The sequence below is a fragment of the Vidua chalybeata genome, chromosome 6, assembly GCF_026979565.1.
Source record: "Vidua chalybeata isolate OUT-0048 chromosome 6, bVidCha1 merged haplotype, whole genome shotgun sequence".
Taxonomy (NCBI): Eukaryota; Metazoa; Chordata; class Aves; order Passeriformes; family Viduidae; genus Vidua; species Vidua chalybeata.
The window spans coordinates 34,622,829-34,645,202 of NC_071535.1; the positions used below are offsets into that span (position 1 = coordinate 34,622,829).

Sequence of the window (22,374 nt, forward strand, 5' to 3'; positions counted from 1 at the left end):
TAAGATAGGATGTCCCGCACAACACAGATGCACGCTGGTTTTCTAGCACATACTGCTGGGATTCAACATAGCCACAGCTGTTACCTTTTAGGAGCTCTTCACAACTTTCTTTTCAGCACTGCAAGCACATTTGGGATGAAGTCCAACCTGTTATGGCCCTTATCTTTCTCAACTGCAGGAGGTGTATCCTTCTACCATCCCATATGGATCTCAGGAATCCTGCCTTTTATCACCAGCTTCTGTGTGCTGACCATCACCCTGGCACAGGGAGCAACACCTAACATTTCAAACTACTGGAGATAGGCACTGCCCCTCAGGAGGCTGGGCAAGAAAGAAAGAATGGCAGAATGCTCAGAGCCTTATGCCCCAGGGTCCTGAGAGGGCTGGTACCTTATGCTGGGCACATGGCAGGCCTAACCAACAGCTGTGGAGGTTACCAACTATTGTCCAAAGGTGCTTCAGATTCTGTGGTTTGGTACCTTGCTCATTCCTTGCAAGCATGGCCAGCATTAGCAGCATACACCTTGTAATACACTACCTCAGATTAAAGGAATGAATTCAGGATGCCTGCTTCTATTAGGATCCATCTAGGAAGATCTTTCTAGATACCCATCCAAACTCGTGACCTATCTATTTTAGCCTTAGATTTATTTTCCTATTGGTTTTAAAATTATAGAAACTGTTTCTGGTGACGTCTTTTATGTGCAACTAGTTAAGTGCTTGTCCACTATTTTTCAATTATCAGTTTTGCATTTCAGTACTGAGAACTACACCAGATTATGTCTCTTGAAATAAATATAACCCAGACCACAGTAATGGAAAAATCCTGTTACATAATCTGTGTGCAGTGTGGAGTGCTATTTTTAAATGCATACTTCTGCTGTGTGATCACTCCTTAAGTCATACAAAAGACCCTACTAAATCACTCTGCCAATTTTCAAGAGCCTTGTCTTACCACCGCTTCCATCTCTCAGCATGAAGTTGCCTACTACTTACTTTCTCTTTTAATATAAACATAGCTATACAGTTAAGACTAGAAAATACTTGGGTCTCAAATTACTAGTACAAAGCTCATCTATCCCCTTTGCCTTGTCCCTCCTACTGCCCATACCCTTCTTGCTCCAAGAACAGCTTGGTCTGGCAAACAAACCATACTGACTGACCAGATGGCATCTTTCTTTGCTAGGAAATGGCTACCAAAACATGAAGTATGGGGGCAAAGTGGCAAAGAGGAATGCCTGAGAGCAACATATAGCCTAGTCAGACCTTACTTAATGAAAATATGACAAATACAGTATTTCTGCTGCACTTGAGACACCATTAGCTTTACACAGTAAACTGAGGTAGCTAGAGTGCCCCTCTCCTAAAATCTGGCTGGATTTTTGCATGCATGTGTACACATATACACACATACATACAAATATGCATAGCTGTTCATAAGTATGCAAACATTTATATGTACTTTGAGGCTCTGTGGAGAATTGTTTCTGTTAGAGTTCCAGGTAATTTTCAGCTGCTGCTACTCCATGATTTAGGCAAAGAAAAGCCCTTTTGAAAGTCTGAATGGTTATTATCTAAGAGCAAAAAGTAGAGATAGTTCTCTTGTTCAACCAAATCTCTCCTTTATACAGAAGAAAGTGGCGCACAAACAAATTTCAGAAGTGCTTGCTTCTTTCCCTTTCATCTACAAGCTTTACAAATACTGAACGTCCTTTGGAAGGACTTTGGACTTCACAGTCAGAGTCTACACTGAGAGAAAAGGCTTAGATTCTCATGCACTGAAAAACATTACTGACTACAAGATATCTGCTTAACATTTCAACAGTAATATCTGACAATGTCACTTCAGTAAATTAATAGCTCACTTAACTGATGAAATTATTGTAGAATATCTGGTCAGCAAGTAACAGGACCAGATCTTTCAGTCCCTCATACGGCAAACCTTCAGCACTGGACAGCTACTAGGAAATCGACACACTGGTAACACCCATTACTGTTTTAAAATGTAATTTGCTCAGGGAAAGACCATTCCCCTGGAAAAGGTTTATCACATTCAAATGCTTGTTTCATGAACGGAAGCCATTTGCTATCTTCCCAATAGCTTAGATGCTGGTGCTTTAACTCAGATGGGATCACACCAGGAATCCATCCCTTTTAACGCCCTTTGACACCAGCCAACACCAGGCATTTCTGCAGAAGGCAGAAAGGCTGCTGAGAGAGATAAACATGACGACAGTCTGCCCCTTCATGTTCCACCCTTATCTCTGATCAGCTCAGATTCTGAGTATGGAGTATAATGGTTGAGTCCAAATGTAAATCCAAGTCAGTTTCATTAACCTGTCTCTCTATTCAAGACAGAACAGGAATCCTCTACTTTGCTATTTGTTTCACTACTCAGTTTTATAAAGACTTAATATTTGTCTTCCCAGTGCCATCATAGGAGAAACTCTGTCCTACTCATTTTACTGCCCTTCTTCAAACCCTTCTACTTTAGGGAAATTCCTTTTCAGACATTGAATTGCACAACACACTTTATTTCAGGTGAAGTCCGGTGACTGATAGAGTATTTTGCTCATACTATATTCTAGCATGCATTTTTTGCCACAGCTGTACGTGCCTTCAGCAGTAAGTAAGCTTTCTTCTGCTAGTAGTGTTAAATATTTCCTTGGTGCATGAATAGATAATTTTTCTACATTTAAAAATCCAAACCGAACAAAAAAAAAAAAAAAAAAAACACCAAAAAACCCCCTACACAACCGAAGCCCAGTACCGTAGATCTTCATTAAGTACAGTCTGTCATCTGTCTTGGTAACTTTTTCCAAATTACATACAGGTTCCCAGCTCACTTAATGGCCATTTCCAAGGACTTTATTCTGGCCATCAACAGCAAGGCCTGCTGAGGTGCCTCACCATTCATGTCTCATTTCTGGAAATCCTGGCTTTCCTTCATGGGGGTGGATGAGAGAATGGCTTTTGTGCTTCTTCCACTACTTGCTTTCAGAGGAATTCCTATAATACAAGAAAGAACTAATACCCTTTTTTTCTAATTATATTCACACCATCTTGTCTGGTTTTGAGCATCCCAGAATAACTGCTTTCTATATTTTCACTTGATCTGATAGTTCACACTATTTTTTTATCTACTTTTATCAACATTTTGAGAAATGGCTGTTCAAACCTGATCCAGGTATGAAATAAACCTAATACACACTCAAGTATATGAATATATGAATTTCAGATCTGTATCTGCATTAACTGAGAACAGCTATTGGTATATCTACATCTTTTAACATTACAGCTTTGGATTAGATGATAAAATGGCATGGATCTTTTTATCATTCAGTAATAAATAGCCCTGATAGGTCTTTTTATCATTCAGTAATAAACAGCTCTGAAAAAGAGTGTCTTGTAACCTGAAGATAAATTTGACACAGCTGTCTAAGCATACTTTAGTCTTTCTGCCTATCTACATTTTGGTTGCTGTGTACAAACCTTTTTCTTGCTATCTACAGATTACTGCATGAAAGCAGGTAACAGTTGTGGAAAGAAAGCAAACTATTTCAAGGTTCACTTCATTATTTCAGTGAAAAACCAAAACCAAACTAATAGTAATTTCTTTTCAACAGATGACTTCTAATTTTTCTGAGACAAAAAAAGGTTTATGTAAGAAAGATGCTTAAATAAGTGTACAGGTGTCAGTGATGTTTCTCTTCCACTGTCCCACTTCCACAAAAGGCACATGTCTAATGAAGGAGTAAGGAAGTGCCAGGAGCACAGAGGAAGAGATGTGATTGATATATTTGAGTTACAGTGGAAAATTAGAAATATAAACAGCTTCACTTGAGTGTGCAACATCAAGAAATCTTAGCCTGTTTTACATCATAAATATCTCTCCCAAAACACTAACTTTATAATAAACTATCAGCTTAACCATTAAGTAAAACCCATGTCCAAGAATATCTAGAAACTGAGACCATTCTGACATCTAATTACATGGATTTGAGGGTCCAGTTATCAAATTTTTATCTTTATCCCAAGCACACTAGAGGCACAGCAATTTGTAGTGGGTAAGCTAACATTTCCTCCTCAAAAGAGAAGACAATATATTCCAATGTCCAAGCAAGAAAAAAAAAAAAAAAAAAAAAAAAAGCTGCCAGCACATATGACATATTTACTACTAACAAAGTATACATTTAAGAAAGGCATTCCAGCAGCCAGGAGTTTCATTTGCCAAGAATTCCAATTCCTTTTTATATATAACAGGTTTTTTTTGTTTGTTTTTACATAGGAAACCCAGACACAAAGAATGCAGGAGTTTGTAAAGATTTCAGGAGGCTGCTGAACACGTCCATGTAAAAACCATTCTCAGAAGTCAGCATTCAAAATAAGATGAAGACTGAAAACACCTCCTTTGAGGCAGGTCACATCCTGACATTAACATTCGCATGAGAGGTTTCTACAGAAAAAGCTGTTACTGGGATCTCACACCCTGAATTGTCAGTCTCAGTGGAAGAGCTTAAATATAAAGAAAAGGGAGCAAGAATCTTCTGTTTTCCAGGTACTGACTAATCCAGATGTGCAATAGCTTCTCCCTTCACTGGAGTCTCATTCGTTTTTCAGGTGGTCCTTTAGCACCAGCACTCTGAGCATTCTTTACAGTCTCTTTTTCCTCTGTCTTGACAGCTTCAGGGACTGGTTCTGGTTCCTTCTTGATTTGATCCACTAAAGATGTAACAGCAAAAGAAAGTCAAACCTCTGATTTCATTCCACTCTTCAGAGTATTTAGAAAATATTGTTAATGTCACATGGGCAACATTTATTTCAAAGGTGTAAGAATAATAAGCAGAGAATAAATTCATACTTTTATTCAGTTAAAAGGTGGAAGAGATTGAAGTGATACAGTTCAGGCCTTTCCTGTTTGGAGGTTGCCTATGATCAACTCAAAATCTTCACTCTTATCCATTACTTTGCACAATTAGGTAATGCTAGAATTCCAAACCACCTCACAGTAGCAGCAGCAAGAGCTTACATGGCAACTGAAAGATACTGCATACAGAGTTTTTTTTTTAAGTCTTATGAAAATATTACAGTTTTACCTGGGATAGGCTTTTCTCCAGGCTTTTGCTGTGAGAGAAGAAAGAAAACCAACACATCAGTGGAACCAAAGTTGCAATTCTCAACCCTTCCTGCATTAACTTAGGAATTAAATGCAAGCAATGCACTCTTATATGTAAGAGGTGAGGGTAGAATGGGTCACTAAATACACTTTAAACAAAATCCGGTTAATATTTTATAACATCCAGTTTTTCCTCTAAAAACTGCAAAACACTAAAGACAAAAATATGCAGTTACCCAGTCTTTCCCAGGACTGGCTGAGGAGCACTTTTGTGAGATGCTGGAAACATAATTTCCTTTGCTCCCAAGCAGAAGACCTGGTGGAACAAATGGCTACCAAAGACAATGAGAGGTAACCACAACAACTTCACAGAATGCCAAGAATTTCCATGCTAACTAATGAGTCCCTAGAACAATGGAGTAACTAAAACAAAATACTGTGATGGCTTGATTGAGTTCACAAAAGAGGAAACTGGAAGCAGCAGCAACATCTGATAGCTGAGAACAGATAAGGAAGATGTATAATAAAATTCACTCTCATAGTTTTGCCAAGGTCTTAATGACTCCAGTGATTACAAATGGAGATCCTACACTCTAATATGAGCCTTCCATGTTTGTGATCTAATCCATGTTACTGTTGCAGAAATACACTAAATCCCATTCAGTTTCACCTGTTTAAATACCTATGACTGTCTTTTAAGTTCTAAGTTACAGTAAAACTGTGGCTTTTGAGTGTCATACCTGAACAAATCTGGGTGGAAACTTTTGCCTTAGGTCTAAAAGCAAAGCATCTACTCGTTGTCTTTGGAAAATAGAGCTTGGTTCTTCTTTCTTCTTGACTTTTGGTTTAGTTTTCTCTGCAAGTCATATAAATATTAGAGAAAGATGTATTAAAAACTATTTTCTCTTAGCAGCTCTTTATTGTATGACCTCCTGACAAACTGGTTTGGCTTTTGAAAATGTGTTTTGGTCCCCCATGGGTTGAAGAATTGCCCACTTTGTTGACACACAGTTCATTATTTTCATTTCCCACCCATGCCACAATGTTCATTCCCACCAGCACAGAAGGGCAAGATTCCTTTAACCTGGTAGAGAGCCCTAACTTACCCTTCAGTCACTTCATCTCACCTCTCCACCATCACTGTGCATTGCCTCAAGCTTTTCCCTACATTCCTTTCCTCTCCCAAAGTATGCAGGAGAAAGTAGCAATCATACCTCGTTCTTCTTCATCTTTGAAATGCCACCAGTAGCCCTTGGATGGGTGATAGCGACAGTAGGACATAGCTTCTTCAAAAGCAGACTGAATTCCATGCACTGCAGTGAGCTTTCAGAAGAAGAATGTAAGGCAAGTGTTCAGAACTCAAGGAGAAAATACAACATAAATTTTTGAAAGTAGGTATTTTAAAATTAGTATTCTATATTCATTTTTGTTCTGGAAAGGGAACTTGGAATATCCCGTTTTGGACTGAGAATGTAATTTCTTTAACAGGTTCTCACAAGGCTCTTCTGAAGTGCTTTTCTAAACTGACAGAGAAAAACTTGGAAAAAACCAATAGTTTACAAGAACAGAAGAAATCAAAACAAACTTGAGCATCCAATTTAGGAAGAAATACCACATCAATTAAAAACATAAGCCTCATTTAAAAATAAGTATTACATTAGCTTAACATTAACTTTCCAAAGCAAGCTTCACTGATTATGTATTTAATTACTATTTCATATGTATGTCAAATAATTTTAAAATTTTGATTATTCAAACTTCATGTTGTTCTGCCAATTGTGTAGCTTCGCTATTCTGATCCTTCATCCTTAAACATTGCCTAGTTTCTGGGCAATACTGCACTCTCACAAGATCTTGCATTTTCATGTGGGATGCACACAATATTAACCAGTGGGGTTTGTTTTAAGTTACTGCACCATTACTACACAAGATCTTTGCTCAGAATAGTGAAGGAGATATTTAAACAGCCTGGGGGACAAACAAAAGTAAAAACAGATATAAACCAGTACACATCAAATGCACAGAACACTTACAACTCTGGAGTTAATGACAGATCCTAAGTCAGGTGCTTGATAAATCACTCCAGCAATAATATAGTAGTCAGCCAATGGCATAACTGTGGGAAGGAAAAGAAGAAAAACGCGGACTCAATTTAAAGCTCTGGATGAAGACTGTGTATTTGTTGCTGAATTTCAGCAGCAGAAACAGCAGAAACGGCAACATTTCTCTTATCACAAAATTTTCTCTTGTTAACCTTTTCCTTTAAGGTGCTTTATTTGCACCTTAGACACAGACTGTAAGGAGAGAAAAAAATAATGTCTGCTTTAGAGATAGAAAAGCATGGGCTGTCAAGTCCTGTCCTACTGCAAGGAAATGATTTGCCTCACAGAACTGGGGCTACTAGAGCTACTGCTAATCATGTGAACTGCTCTGGAAGTAATTCCACTAGCCTTGGCTAGCAGTAGAAATCCCCAATAATGTAAGATCTCATTGTTCTGGACTCAGCTTTCTCTAGCTTCTACAGTCCTCTCCACTACATTTCCCAGATCCAATGGAGTGAAGCACACACAAAGTATGCTTTTCTAAATTAGTAACATTCTGCCAAAAAAAGACTACCTTCCAAAGGCATTTGCTGAATCAGATTTTGAACCTCTACTGACCAATCAAAAATTCTTGTTCATTAGAGCTGCAATGCAGAGGAACATTATAGTTGCCTCTATAACTCTGCCAAACACTGTTCAATTGAGAAACCATAGCAATGCTCCCAGCTTCACATTCCTAAGGACATTACCTGTGCACACATGTGTTCCAGTTCCTCCATCTCTACTAACAATTCATCCAGTACTTGCATTTTATGAAGCTTGGACACCTGCCTAAATTAGCAGTCTCAGACAGCTGGGTACCTATTACAGTACCCACTTCCCCTCAAAGGAAAACAGATGCTTAGCACTTCTTTACAAATGGAGCAAGACACAGAACAGCAGTTTTACTGTTTCACAGCTCTGTACCAGGTCCTACTCTCCTAGACTAGACAGGCAACTTTCCCTAATCATTGATCTAAAGATTTTTCTAATACCACTTCAAACAGGCAAAAGCTTGTCTTTAAGAATTTAAAATATAAATACTTCTTTTTTAAAAACACACAGAAGTCATAGGACAGGCCTGCATCAACTGTATTTGAGAATTCTACACTAGCTATGAACTCATTAAATTTCAGTTTTACATCCCCATTCCAATGTCTCAAATACACTAATTTTTGTACCCCGATGAAATAAAATACGTGGTAACATCTCAGCTAGGGAACTATGCAACTCAATTAACGTACCCAGCACAAACCTTACAGTCACAGTGGGAAAAATGTTACCAAACAGGTGTCAGTTAAGTTCCACCAAACATACATCTGCCTTACAGCATAAGTCTAAACACACATACTGTGGTAGCTCCAACTCCAGGCTCAGTCTGAAAGGTGTCAGAACCAGAAATTAAGGGCTGTATGATAATTCTATACTCACTTTTAGAAGCTATGTTGAAAATCTCTAATAAAGAAATAACTCAATGTACTAAAGAATCAATCATACATGTTTTCTCAACTTGGAACTGCAATGTAAACAGACCATTATCTGACATAAGCAAATAAGAAACATTACAAGACAAAGTCCTGTAAAGACCAAAATGTATATACAGAACCTGAATCCCTAAGAAAAAGAAGAAATAATTAGCACTAACCCTGCCTTTCTTTCCTACAAAGCTTACTCTGAAATAACCTATTGTTTTATATGAACATGCAGTAAACAGATAAGACAATCCAGTAACTATTGAAATGTGACTACATATTTGATTAATCAAGTTGCATGCAGATGGGAAAAAAAAAGCTAAGGAATTTTATTTAAAAACTGGAAAGAGACACTGTAGGAAGGAGTGGTGCTGTTACCACAAGACTCCATCACAAGAAGACATGGACACTTGCATAGCCTGACAGATAAATACAACATGGAATGAATGCTATTAGCAATTTCCTGTAGGAAAACGTAGCACAGGGCAGCACTCTCTCATTCACTGTTCCCATTTCCCCACAAGATGGCACTCCCTGCTGCTGGCACGCTGCAGGGAACTGCCGCAGAAAGGATCTCCCCACTACAAAGCCTCATACCCTCCTAGTTAGACTGGAGATTTAAGACAGAAGAGGGGAAGCAGAAGTGCTTAGACGCAAATTAGGAAGTGATAAAAACAACTGACTGATTGGCTTCTCAACAGGGGCAAGAAGTGAGTGACTGTACCTTGTGTTGGAGATTGCCTTTGCTGCTTTCGGATAATGAAGAGGATGGGCTCTTGAGCATGGAGAAGGATGTACTCCACTCCAACCATCTGGCTGAGAAAGAAACAACCAGAGTGAGTATCTTCCTCCAAGTAAAATCTGTAGGAGGTGAAGAGCGACCAAAGGGCCCGGCAATAAAGCAAAGAAGTTCTGATGCTTTGAAAGCTCTTCTTTATAATGTGCAGTAAATAAAGGCAAAGGATTTCCTGAGCTAGGTATCAAACCCTAGGTGCATAGACAAAGGGAGTTATAACAACCTGACACAAGTAGAACATATTAGCAACAGATAAATAGCAAGAAAGATAACAGTCTACCGTCATAGAGATGTCATTTAAATACAGCAACAAAGAACTGGTGTATGATGTGACCATATGTGTGTCTGATGTAAAGGCCTCTCTGCAACCACACTGAGCACAAGTGTCTTTACCAATGGACTTCTAGTCCTGCTTGCAAACTCTCATATTGTGGAGTCTTAAAATAGTTCTCAAACACCTTGCCAGTGCTCAGCATAGCAGATGGGGAACTGAAAAGAAAGTTAACTTGCACATGCAATCTCAATACACAACCATATGTGATCAGTTTATTTACAACACTCACTACTCTTATTATCCATACTAAAAAGCCAGCTCTTTGGAGGAATTATGTACTAATTATGGCACACAGCCAATAGTATATGGAAACACAAACTATTTATGAACTCAAAGTATCCCCTAACATAAACTCTATTCACCGCAGAAAAAACATTTAACTACATTAGACTACTCAGGTTCTGTTGAGCAGGGAGGATGAGAGAAGACAGCTTTTCTATTTCAGAGAAATATCTAAAGGGTGATTTACTGGCATCTCAAAAGATACACAGAATCCTTCAAACTTAACACCTCCTTGAGATGGCATAAGAACAAGCAGAAAACATCCAAATACAGAAAGAGCTGGCCTCGCTGGAAAGTGGTGGGACTAAAAAGCACAGAACAGAACAAGCGTTCCAGCATGCATCCATTCAGTCACCAAAGCCTCTGAATGGAGGGACAAGGGATTCTGCACAGGAACCAGATGCAAATTACAACTTACTTCAAATGGTCCAGGGTCATCCGCTGCATTTTGACGACTTCATTGTTACATGTTCGGTCATAGAAAGGGTTACTTCGCTCTGAGAAATAGTCCAACACGCTCCCATTGTTTAATATTGGAATCCAGGAGCTGTCAACCCAGGAAATCCCCAACAGATTATCTGGGAAAATAAATCTATATTGAGTACCAAAGCAGTCAAAACCACTACAAATACATCCAAGAGTAAATTGCCACCAGTTAACAATTATAGCAGAGGAAGGAGATGGAACACAAACACACCAGTTAACATGAAAGAAGTATTTCATTGAGTTCAGATAATAATTGATAACCTTTAACCTTCTGCAGGTCTCTTACCAGTATACAAAAAAAAACCCAACCGAACAAAAAAAAAAAAAAAAAAAAAAAAAAAAACAAAACACAAACAAACAAAAAAAAACCAAAACAAAACAAAAAAAAAAAACCAAAAAAAACCCACAAAAAACACAAAAAAAAACCCAAAAAACAAAAACACAAAAAAAACCAAAAAAACCCCCAAAAAAAACAACAAAAAAAACCCCAAAAACAACAACCCACCCCAAAAAACAACAGCAAACACAAAGATACTATCTTTGGGCAGATGCTTCCCAGTAATCTTGAACAAGAGATTCTATTCCTGACTATAAAATTAATCTGCCAAATTGCCTGCAGCAAATTACTTGTTCCATAACTCAGTGGATATTACAGATATTTAACTACTGAACATTAACAATTATATAAAAATGCAAGCTTTTTAAATGAACATATTTTATAACCTACAAGTCATAATAGGCCAATTAAATTCTTACAGATTTAGGGAAATATGAGTTAAAGTCCCTGCATTTTGTAATCACGCTGCAGCAAAATGTTCTTCAGGCACATCAAAGAAACCAGTGTCAACAACCAATTCCATAGCCAACAAATTTGCTAACACTAGAGATCCAGGAGGAACCTTGGAAAAAAACCCTGAAATTCATTGATTTTAAATCACAGCAGCAGCAAACAGAATTTCCTATACACAAGAAAGCAGGAAGAGACATGCATTGTTTAGATTAAAAAAACCCTAAGTGATGAGAAGTCATTGAAGACTGACTGAAGATCTCAAATTCCCTCCACATGGGAACCTGTCCCTAAAGTTTATACATTATACACATACCCTCAACTCCCACTTATCATTCCAATGAGAATATTTTACTTCTGTGACAATTCAGCATGCTCAAGGATCATCAGATCACATTCAAAAATATTAGCTCATACACTACTAGCAGCTTCTCTGAGGAAGAGTTATAAAGCAACACCACCTGCTTAGCAAACCAGGAAAAATGCAACAGAAATAGCTACATGTAAATCAATTTTCCTTGCTAATCTCAGAATTTTTAGCCCGACTGTTTCATGTATGGCAGGGACAGGGAGGGAGAAGTCTACAGGCATACAAGTTATTTTACACAGACTGTTCTCTCTCCTCACTACAGAAAAGGAAATCTCAGAAACACGGCACTAAGACCCATTATTAAACACCTAAGTCATAGTAGCGCTGTTTATTCCAAATGCCATTCAAATCCAAAAGAGCTCTCCTTTCCAAAATATCTTAAAATCTTAAGCACTTGCATTCTTCTTATAATAAGCTCTCACATTATACTTCAAATACAAACTTTCTTTGTTTGTATGGTTAACAATAACTGCATTTCTCAGAGGACTGTCAGGCGAGCTTTAGAGAGAAAGATATATATAGCTATCATGCTGTATATATAGACTGAGAAATGTATCGTAAAATGGAATATAAAGTTGGACTCTTAAGAATCAATTATGCACAGCTGCTTAGTGCCAGTATTTCTAATTGCCTTTATAACTAGCAAGATGGTTCTCTTAACTGTTCTTGGAAAAAGGAGAGGAAGAATAAAACAAACCGTGAATCTGACATGGCTGTCATACTGAAGGGTGTACTGTTTATTTTGGGTACAAGAAAGGATGGCATTCTTGCTTCCCTGTTCCTTTCAAAAGTAGGACATCTTGTGCAAAGCACTTCTTGTGGAATTTGCATCACAACTGCAAAAGTAAAGTACTTGTGACAATACTGCCAATCTGTCATGATTTTCAAGACAATTTGGAAGACAAGCCAGCAATCCATGGCAAAAACGAAGAGTAATTCACACAATGTGCTGAACCTGGCCTTGTTGGCCAGGTAGCTCAGCACTACGCTTTGACAAACCGAGAGGAACAGTAAAGTAGCCTGACAGGGTACTGGGTTTACCTGACCAGGTTTGGTAGGAGGAGTCACAGGGGTGGCTTCAGTGAGAAGCTGCTGGGAACTCCCCCACATCCTACAGAGACAAGCACAGTCCATGACAAGGTGGCTGTCTGTAAGAGGCCATCTGAAGCCCCCCTTATTCTCCTTTTGCCTTCCGATTGCTACGAGGAGAAACCCCTTCCCCCACTGCAGTTCCGGCTTGGAGAAAGCGACAGTTGCAGGTGCAACTGCTGTACCGTCACACTAGCTGTTCCGAACAAGGCCTGGCAAGGACTTGGCAAGGAATTGGCAAGGACCTGACATAGACTCAGCAGGGAATGGCCTGCTGCGATTCCTGCTCACTCTCCACCTTTAAGCCAAATGAACTTTTGGGGTGACTCTAGTGGTCTCTCACTGAAGACCCCTCCTCTGCCTCATTACCACCGTGACAGATGGAGATCGAAAAACCCTCCTCCCAAGGACTGAGACCCCTACCACAGGGGGTGGGGAAAAGGATGGTGTGACCACTAATGACATGACCTGTTCTCCTTCAGTAGCTCCAATGGACTTATTCTTTATTGTGTTCGTCCTGCCTTGGTGGTTTCAGTGGACTCACCTGTTCCCCCCTCAGCAACTTTCATTGCCCTGCATGTTCCCCCCTTTTCATGGTGGACTATAACCCGACCCCTGAGTTGACCAGAGCTTTGGAGACCCTTCCCGACACAACAAGACAGATCCCCATTGTCTGGACCAGTGGGGATCTCGCCTGTGTTGGTAGCTATTCCCATCCCCCTCTTCTCTCTCTCTCTCTGTCCTTTTATCTCCTTTCTGACCCCACTATCGCATTAACTGTTTTGGCCCCTAATAAAGGTGCATTTTTTGTGATTAACTGATAGTCCCCTACTGTTTGCCTTTTTGCACTTTTGGGATTGGTGAGAAGAACCATCAGGATTCCTTTGCCCCTACAGGCAGATTGTGACACTGTCCCCCTGCAGCCCATGGAGATCCACAGTGGAGCAGAGATACAGATGCAGCCCCTGGAGGACCCCACACGGGAGCAGATGGATGCCCAAGGAATGATGTGACCCCATGGGAAGCCACGCTAGTGCAGGCTCCTGACAGGACCTCTGGTGCCTTGGACAGAGGAGCCCAAGCTGGAGCAGGTTTGCTGGCAGGACTTGTGACCCTCTAGGGGACCCCTGCTGGAGCACTTTGTTCACATTTCTCCCAAAGCCAAGTGCAACACAAGCCATGTGCCAACCAGCCCCACGAGTTGCCAGGCCCTGCAGAGCTGCCAGATCATGTTCACCTGGGCTAAGTAGCCTCAAAGCTGGCCCAGAGGGAAAGGCAGGTCAGAGGCCATGCTCACTGTGACAATGGGCACTTGTCCATCCTGACCCAGCTCTGAGTGCTACAAAGATCTTGGTAAGTCTGGAAAAGTGAGGGATTGCCTGTGTAACCAAGATAACCAGCCTGCACAGAAGGTACTTAAAAATTGGGAGCAGGTTGGTTTAAGTGCCGAATATTAATCTGCATTATTACTTCTACCAATTTCAGAGACCAAGATGGATTAAACAAAATTTCTTGATGACCAGTACTTTAGACCACACATGGACTGATTTCAAAAATTTGTGGAGATAAAATATTCTAATACTCTTGGATTGGCAAAAATGCAGTTGCTGTAGTTTCAGTAATATATATTTTGAATTTAAACAATAGTCCCACATGATGGTAGGCCCAAAGGGATATACAGTAAAATTATACCAACAATTCCATTTTTCAGAGGTGCAATATTTTGTATTTTTCACTACTGGTTTTGATGAGTCATGCAGAGAAATCTGGGATGGTTTTTCATAGGTAGACCCATTGATCATCCAACACTCTACCTTAATTTCTAACCTTTCTGTTCCCCAAATTTAGGGAATATTATTATCAGCTTCATCCTTACCTGAGTCCCATTCATTTTTTAAGTACTTAAGCAAAGTGGCAGGGCTTAAATCTGTTTTACTGGAATGTGTCAGCTTTTGGAAACTATCATGCTGACTAATAACCCTAATTGGGAGAGTTACGCAGGCTATACTGAATACCTGTTTACAGTGAAGAAGAGAATGGTACTAAAGAAGGTGAAAGGAGAGCAATAGGCACTGGGCTCTGAAAGGGTTCCCACCCTTTGGCCTGAATCAATGTACTCTTGGTAGGCAGGAAGGGACAATTAGATGTAAACATCAATTTTGACTATGAGAGGAGGGGACTGGTGGAAAACATTAAGGCATTCCTAGCAGACCTCATAGCTCCAATACAACCAGAAAATGAAACAACAGACTTCTGATCAACAGCAGAGCCACACATTCAGTTAGAAACAGATACAAGGGCCTGCTCAGTAAAGTTACAATACCGATTGTTGAGGCAATGGGAAAAAGGGTTTTATGGCCATTCTTACAGCTTGTGGACTGTCCCAATTGGACATACTAAACTGACTCACAAGTTTCTATATGCCAGAATGTCCCCTTCCATTGTCAGGACAAGACTTACCATGCAAGCTGAATGCTCAAGTAACTTTTTTTGAGAACTGTGTATAGCTATGCATCTCACAGAAAAAGGCATGGAAAGCTCAAATCTGCTTACCAATGAACCAGACCTTAAAGGAACCTGAAAACTGCACCCTGGACACGGTACTGATTGCTGCTTAGAGCATCAATATGAATTTAATACCTGTAAAGAAGGGAGGGATCCCACCATGGAGCAGTGAAGACTGTGAAGAGTCTTCCTGCTGAGGAGGACAGAGTGGCAATGTCAACATGCGTGAACTGATCACAAACCCGTTCCCTATTCACCTTTGCTGCTTGGAGGAGAGAAGTTAGAGAACTTCAGAGAGAAGTTAGAGAACTTCAGAGAGAAGTTAAGCCCAGGAAGAATGGAGTGGTGGAAGTGTTTTTAAGATTTGGTTTTATTTCTCATTATCTTCCTCTGATCTAATTGGTAACCAATGCAATTAATTTCCCCAAATTGAGTCTGTTTTGCCCAGGACAGTAACTGATGAGTGATCACTCCCTGCCCTCATCTCGATCCACAAGTCTCTCTTTCCCCTGTCTGGTTGAGAAAGGGGGGTGACAGAGTGGTTTTAGTGGGCACCTGGCACCTAGCCAGGGTTAATCCACAGCAGACAAATTAAAAATAGAAGTATGCCTCAAAATCTACTTAATATATTGAACTATGTTAGATAAAAGACTTTGAGGGAGCTTAAATTATCTGGAGTAACACAGAAGGTTCTCACATCAGCTAATAACTTAATACAGCATTCCTCCATTAATTGCCTACATAGTTTCTTTGTGTAATCTCAAACAAGTCAGAAAACCACACAGGACTACACATAATCATTAAGAATTTGAAGACAAAAAAGGAGAAAACCTCTGTGGCATTATCAAAACTGACCCTTTATGAAAGTTCCCTAAATACCTCCTCTTGTTCATTCTCTGAGACCCCACCACACAGGCTTCTGACGTTACTGCATTCAGACACTCCTATGGAGAAAAATAACTTCCTTTCCTGTGGCCTCTGAACCCCCATTTCTTCCATCAAAGCTCAAATCCTTTACAATTTAACTTCTACTTTGTTTACAACATAAATATTCTTTAACACGTCACTAAAATATCACTTCTTCTTCAAAACATAATCTCTTTTTATTCATATCCCTGACTCCACCCCCAATGTTTTTTTGTTACTTCAGTTTTCTTTCCGGCTTTCCTAACACCTGGCCTGCCTCACCACATCCACCTGAAATGCTCTGAAGATTACCAGCCCCACTGGCTGCTCCGGTCCTGTGCAAGTCCCATACACACGCCAGCGCTTCCCACTTCCCCCCACACTTCAGAGCTGCAACTCTCTTTTTTAGCTGCTCCTTCACGTCGCCATCTCATTGCAGGACCGCTTTGCCCCCCCGAAAAGGCAAGAGTCTACCAGAGGCAAGCTTGTTTTCCCCAGGCGGCCCTGAGCACACGCTCGCAGCCTGCCGCACATCCAAGAAAGCCGCTTTTTGGGGCAGCTTTTCCGCCCGGCCGTTCCAGCTTCCGAGGACCGCTACACCACCGCACCGACCCCCTCCTGCGGCCGCCCCGCGGAGGGCTCTGCTCCGCGGGCGGAGCTGAGCCCAGGCCGGCGGGCAGAGCCCCGAAGCCGCGGGGAGCGAGCCCCGAGCGCCGCCCTCGCCCCGGGCCTACCTCGGATGTCCACAGCCGCCATGGCCGCGCCGCGCGCGTCCTGAGCGGGGCGGGGCGGGGCGGAGCGCAGGAAGCGGCCTTGGAGCGGGGAGGCGGGACGGGCCGGGCCGGGGAGGCGGGGACGGGCCGGGGAGGCGGGGACGGGCCGGGCCGGGCCGGGGAGGCGGGGCCGGGCCGGAGCCCGGTGCGGGGAGAACGCCCCTCGTCCCGACACGCAGTCGCTGGCCAGAGAAACGCCTTCCTGAAGCGAAGGGTTGTTCTGCTCCAGCATCCCAGCGCAAGTAAAAGTGGCCTGCGCTTCGCCTGAGTGGTGCATAACCAGAACGACGGCGCCAGTGCCGAAAATCGACATGCTCATTCGGAGCTGTTTGCTCAAAACAAACAGCTTTTTGGGATTTTGCAGTTGTTTTTGCCTGACCTTGGCCTGCTGGTATTTGCCGGTCGCTTTCAGAGAGAAAGAGATGTGGGCCACAGGTTGCTGCTGCTCAGCGTCACACCCATCCGGCTTGAGCTGGCTGGGGTAGCCCTAATTTAGTTAGCCATGTGGGAATAATAGATGTTTTGAGGTCACATCATCAAAACACTGTATGGCTCCTGTCCTGCAGTATGGTCCTTGGCATTTTGGCTCTTAAGTGAAATGGTCAGTCATCAGTTATTTATAGAGTGAAGAGCAACACTGGAGGAATATACATAAACTGAAGATTATTAAGCTCCTTATTTAGATTGACAACTACAGTCTCCCAGTCTGCTGTACAGAGTGTCCAATATCCCTATGTCATGCTAGCTGTACCTCCAGGGACTCGGCCTTTGCTGCCAAGATCAGCCATCCCCTTGCCGGCAGTAGCAGAGTCTAAGAGAGCCTGGAGTTATCACTTTGCTGATGGCACGTGATCGTAATTGGTGATGGAATCTCTTGCCCTTCTATTAGAGGCCTGAAAAAAGTGTAGGAAATACTTTACTGTGTATGAAGTACAAGAAAGGGATATTATTATTGTATGAGAGCAATCAAGAAGTTAGAGCAAAAGAGAGATCATGCTGCTTATTTGCTCCCTATTCAGTCCTCTCATACTAAGGCATTAGGAGACAGACTGTAATTGCAAAACCACATACTCTTTTATTTTTTTCTTCCCAGGATTCCTATCTCATTCAATACGTTAAAGTCACTATATAATTTGTGAATACTCTGGCCTTGTTTTCTGTGAAGAAGAGGTGCCTGCAAAACACTTGCTCTACATGTTTCGGATGTTAAAAGATGTGAAGGTACCAAGCGAAGGTTACAGAAAGTGACAAGGTCAGACAGAAAAATGCTGGTTTGGAAAACTGGACTCTAGTCTTGCCAGTAGTATAGTTATGCATTAGATTAATGAAGTTTTTTCAGACTCAGATTTACAGATGTGCTAAACCCTCAATACAAATAAAGTAATGCTGGTCATGCTTTGTGTGTTTTGTAATTCTTGCACACTGAGAAGTTAAGGTCTCTAAAGTCTCTCACAGTTTATTATTCAAAATAAGATTTTTGTAATCTTAGTGTCTCAGAGCTGTATCTCTAAAAGGGAGGTAATAACAGGCCCCTTGGCTCTGAGTGGTTTGTGAAAATAAATTTAATAATATCTGCAAAAATATGAGGCTGGGATAGTATGTGTTCTGAGAAAATTAATCTTTTCTTCAAAAGAAGATTTGCTTAATTGGCAAAGTAAGTAAAAATAAGTAAAAAAGATTGAACGGTGGAAGAAAAAGTACTGAACAGAAGTGCACTGTCCAACTGTAATACTGAATTCACAAGAAAGACAGGAAAACACAGTATTTGGTATCATTTAATAGCACAATTATATTAAAAATCAAATCTAACCTTAATTTTTCAATTTCACGATTCCTGGGTACTTGTCTTTGTCACTGAGATAATATTTTGTGTAATATGTGCTTTTCCATGGGGTAATTCTCATGTGTGCACACTGCAGATCCCCATTCATTAGTTAGCTGCTACTGGTTAGCAGTTTCTACCTTTGCCAAACACATCTCTCTAGTGTTATCCACACCAGAATGTTTCCAAATAATACTGATAGGTTGCCATTCTAAACCAAATACCTCTATGACCCTGTAATGAACAAGCCTCCTGGAGGGAAAAATGCCACCAGACATCACAGCCATCCTTCTGGAGCATTTCTGATGCCCTGTTTCATTCAATTTTTGTGCAAACCATTTCTTTTCAGTAACAAATGTAAACTCGACCTCTATTTTAATTATTCATGTTGTCCATCTTTCCTGCTGACTCTGCACCTCTCTTTAGCAAGTATGTCTTCAGATGAGCAAGCGGCTGAAAAGTAAAGATTCCTGGGTGGGAAATAATGGGGCTTGATTGCTTACAATGAATTTTCAATTACATAGTGAGACTAGCCAAAGCACTGCTGGAAGGTATTGTTAATCTGGTAACATTTTCACCTTTTGCTATAGCATAAAAGGTGAGGGCTTTTTCACCTGGCTTCCTCTAAAGGGAGAGTCCTAATGAGCACTGGAGTTCTGTCCCTCTTAGCAGGAGGTGTGGATTACAGATGGAGAGATAATGAAAGCTATCACATAAAATGAGGAATTTATGCACACTGCTTTTGATGTCAGAGAAAGGCACCTTAAGCAACGAGTATTTAGACATATTAATTCAATTTGTGTGCTTTAAAAATGCATAAAACACTTGGATAAAAACTGACACATTTTTTAGTCCCGGTGTTCGGATGTCATTAAGTGTCACTCTCCCTGCAGTGGGATTATTTTTCTGTATTTCTATGGTCAGAGCTAATGAGGAATCTCATGCTACTGTGCTCCTCTAAGTGTAACAGAAGAGACTGTCCCTAATTTACAATGTTTATTATCTCCAGTGGATGCAGCATTGTTAGCACTGAATGCTCTAAACCATATTATGGGTACAGCAGGGAGACTACCAAGGAGTCCCTTTGTGGCTTCAAATAAGCACAGCTAAACTGAGAGGACTACATCTAAAAAAGATGGAAAACCATCTCTGTGCACATTTCTAACAGTCTGCAGAGACTGAACAAATAAGCTAGCTATATGCCATGAGGTGAAAAGTATTGTTTATGAATCCTTCTCATTAAACTCTGGGTGGTTTCCAAAACATAATAGAGGCTCCTGAACAAAGATATCATCACAGCACCTCCGATTCTGCCCATCTGCATTTGAACTCACAGATTAATAGTAAATATCTCCAAATCTCATTCTGTGTTCCATTAAATCTAGTTCTGCAATGAAGCACAAGGGAAATTTAAATTTTTATGCTAACAAAAAATTGCCGGGCTTGAATTACTTATGAAATGAGCAATTTGCTACTGGTTTATAATAAACAGGACTGGGAAAATATTTTTTAAAATCTTTATCTCATGGTTTGAGGGAAAACCATGAGAGAGAAATGTATGGGCAATGCAAAGAAAATGCTGAAACCACAAAATGTGTAAGGGGAGAAAGGAAATGTTTGAGGGAGCTGCCATGAGTTCATCACCCATATTCTGTTTTAACATTTTTGCTTGTGAAGTTTCTCTCTTTCCACCCTGAAAACACTTATGTTGCTGGTATCTTCAGATGGCATTACACATGCAGTCATTTACAAAATAGCTTCCATAGGCCTCAAAAGCCATCACTGAATTATGCTTTAGAAACCCACAGCACAGCCAAATTGCAAAATTCTGATTTTTAAATCCTTAATCAGGCACTTTTGCTGACTTCAAAGTCTGTTAATTTCTCCTTTCGCTCAGTGCATCTGCGTGTTCTTTTCCTTTTCCTGAGATGCTGTTTTCTGCACAGTTTTTATAAATACTGCTAATCACATGCATTGACTATTAAAAAAAAATAGCCAGGCTTGTAAGCTCTTTTTTTTTTTTTCCTGGGAAAATGCCACTGGGAAAATCTAACTAAAGTGACTGAAATGATGGCTGCAGCCAGTGCCCTTCTCAAAACGGTGTCCCCCTCACCTTGTTGCTCTCAGCTCTGGGCTGCAAAGAGCAGAGGAACTGTGGGATACTAGGAGTAATGTTCCTGGCATCCTTAGATCATTTCAATACATCTCATAGTGCTTTATCGCATAGTGCTTTATTAGAGTCTCCTGTTTGAAAGAATGGGGAAAGAAAAGATTAAACCCTGCTAACAGTCTAAAAGCTTCCTGCAAACAATTAATCTCCCAGTAAGCCCCAAAAGGCTATCTGTCAAGAAGTTAATAAAGATGAAATGTCAGGATGCCACATGGCTGCTGGCAACTGCGGGCAGGAGGCGAAATGAGCTTCCAAGCAACGAAGCACGAACTATGTCATCTTGCATATGATCATGTATTAAAACCAGCAACTGCAGATGCTGACTTTTGTGTCTCTGCAGACATCTCTGACCTTAGCATCTCTGCTGCTGCATTGGCTTTGTCGACGTAAAAGCCCATGACAAAGAAGGATGCAGCAAGTACAATCTACAGGTGTTGGATCACCCAGAGGGGACTGGCGGTAGAAGCAGAAACTGCCCCATGTCCCTAGAGCTGCACAGGTCACATACAGGCCAATATCCAGCAAGAGGCAGATGAAGCTGTCAGGCAACTCTGAAGCACATCCTCCATCCCATACAGCTCTACTTGTGTGCATTTGTTAGCTGGATTGGGAGTCAACCAATGTTTTATTTCCCCCCAGTTTCCAAAGGGCAGATCAGGGCCCTAGAGTACAGCTGTGGACCAGTCACTGCCAACAAGCAAACAGTGTCTGCTGACAATGAAGGCTTGCCCAGGACAGGGAAGGGGAGAAAAGCAAAACAATCTTCTCACCATACAGACTGTTTAGTGCACATGTCTAGTAATCTAATATTCCTAATCTCTGGACTGCACCACAGCCATGGCGTTTGGTGGCTACCTCTCAGTAAGCTTTGAATGTCATCATTTTACTGCCCATTGTACCCCCAAATATGGCCAAATTGCAAAGTCCTTGATATTTATGCCTTTAATTCCAGCACTTAGCTGATCTGAAAGAGTTCTTTAATAAAATAGAGTCTCTCTAGTCTGATTAAGAAATCAAGATTTATTTTCCTGATTTATTCTATTTTCTATTGAAAAACAGAGGGCTTCAGTTTGGCAGTGAGCCCTGTGCTTCCCAGTGGGAGGATGCAAAACATGTACAGGCTGACCAGATCAGGAAGTGAAAAGAAACACTTAATTTCTATATTTCAAGATTGGAGAGAGCTACAAAATCCAGCAAGCAGCAATGGTGGCAGAACATTAACAAAACTGTCTAGCAATATCTCTGCTTCAACAACTGCAGCTTCATAATGCTAAAAGCGGTCTATTTCACTTCAGTGAAGAATTTTCATTTCTGCTCTGTCCATTGAGTCACAAATGCTTTTTCTCTGCACCTTCCATCTATCAAAACCAGATATCCTCACCTAC

The 22,374-nt window shown here is 40.8% G+C and overlaps 1 protein-coding gene and 1 long non-coding RNA gene across 3 annotated transcripts; one reads left to right on the top strand and one right to left on the bottom strand.

The window, feature by feature from the left end:
* The first annotated feature begins 5 nt into the window (after positions 1-5).
* LOC128789594 (uncharacterized) lies at positions 6-4,360 on the top strand. The gene is made up of 3 exons (XR_008431459.1): positions 6-183; positions 1,888-1,980; positions 4,289-4,360. It is a non-coding gene; the product is annotated as an uncharacterized LOC128789594 (long non-coding RNA).
* On the bottom strand, positions 3,780-17,067 carry MED6 (mediator complex subunit 6). Of its 2 annotated transcripts, none has more exons than XM_053945733.1 (8): positions 16,959-17,067; positions 10,500-10,659; positions 9,394-9,485; positions 7,150-7,232; positions 6,331-6,439; positions 5,857-5,972; positions 5,097-5,124; positions 3,780-4,722 (listed from the first exon to the last, which is right to left on the bottom strand). In XM_053945733.1, the coding sequence occupies exons 1-8, from the start codon at positions 16,978-16,980 to the stop codon at positions 4,595-4,597; spliced, it is 738 nt and encodes a 245-aa protein (XP_053801708.1). In that variant the 5' UTR covers positions 16,981-17,067; the 3' UTR covers positions 3,780-4,594. The 2 variants fall into 2 exon arrangements, with proteins under 2 accessions (XP_053801708.1, XP_053801707.1); XM_053945732.1 differs by lacking the exon at positions 16,959-17,067 and adding an exon at positions 13,358-13,397.
* Between the last annotated feature and the right edge of the window lie 5,307 nt (positions 17,068-22,374).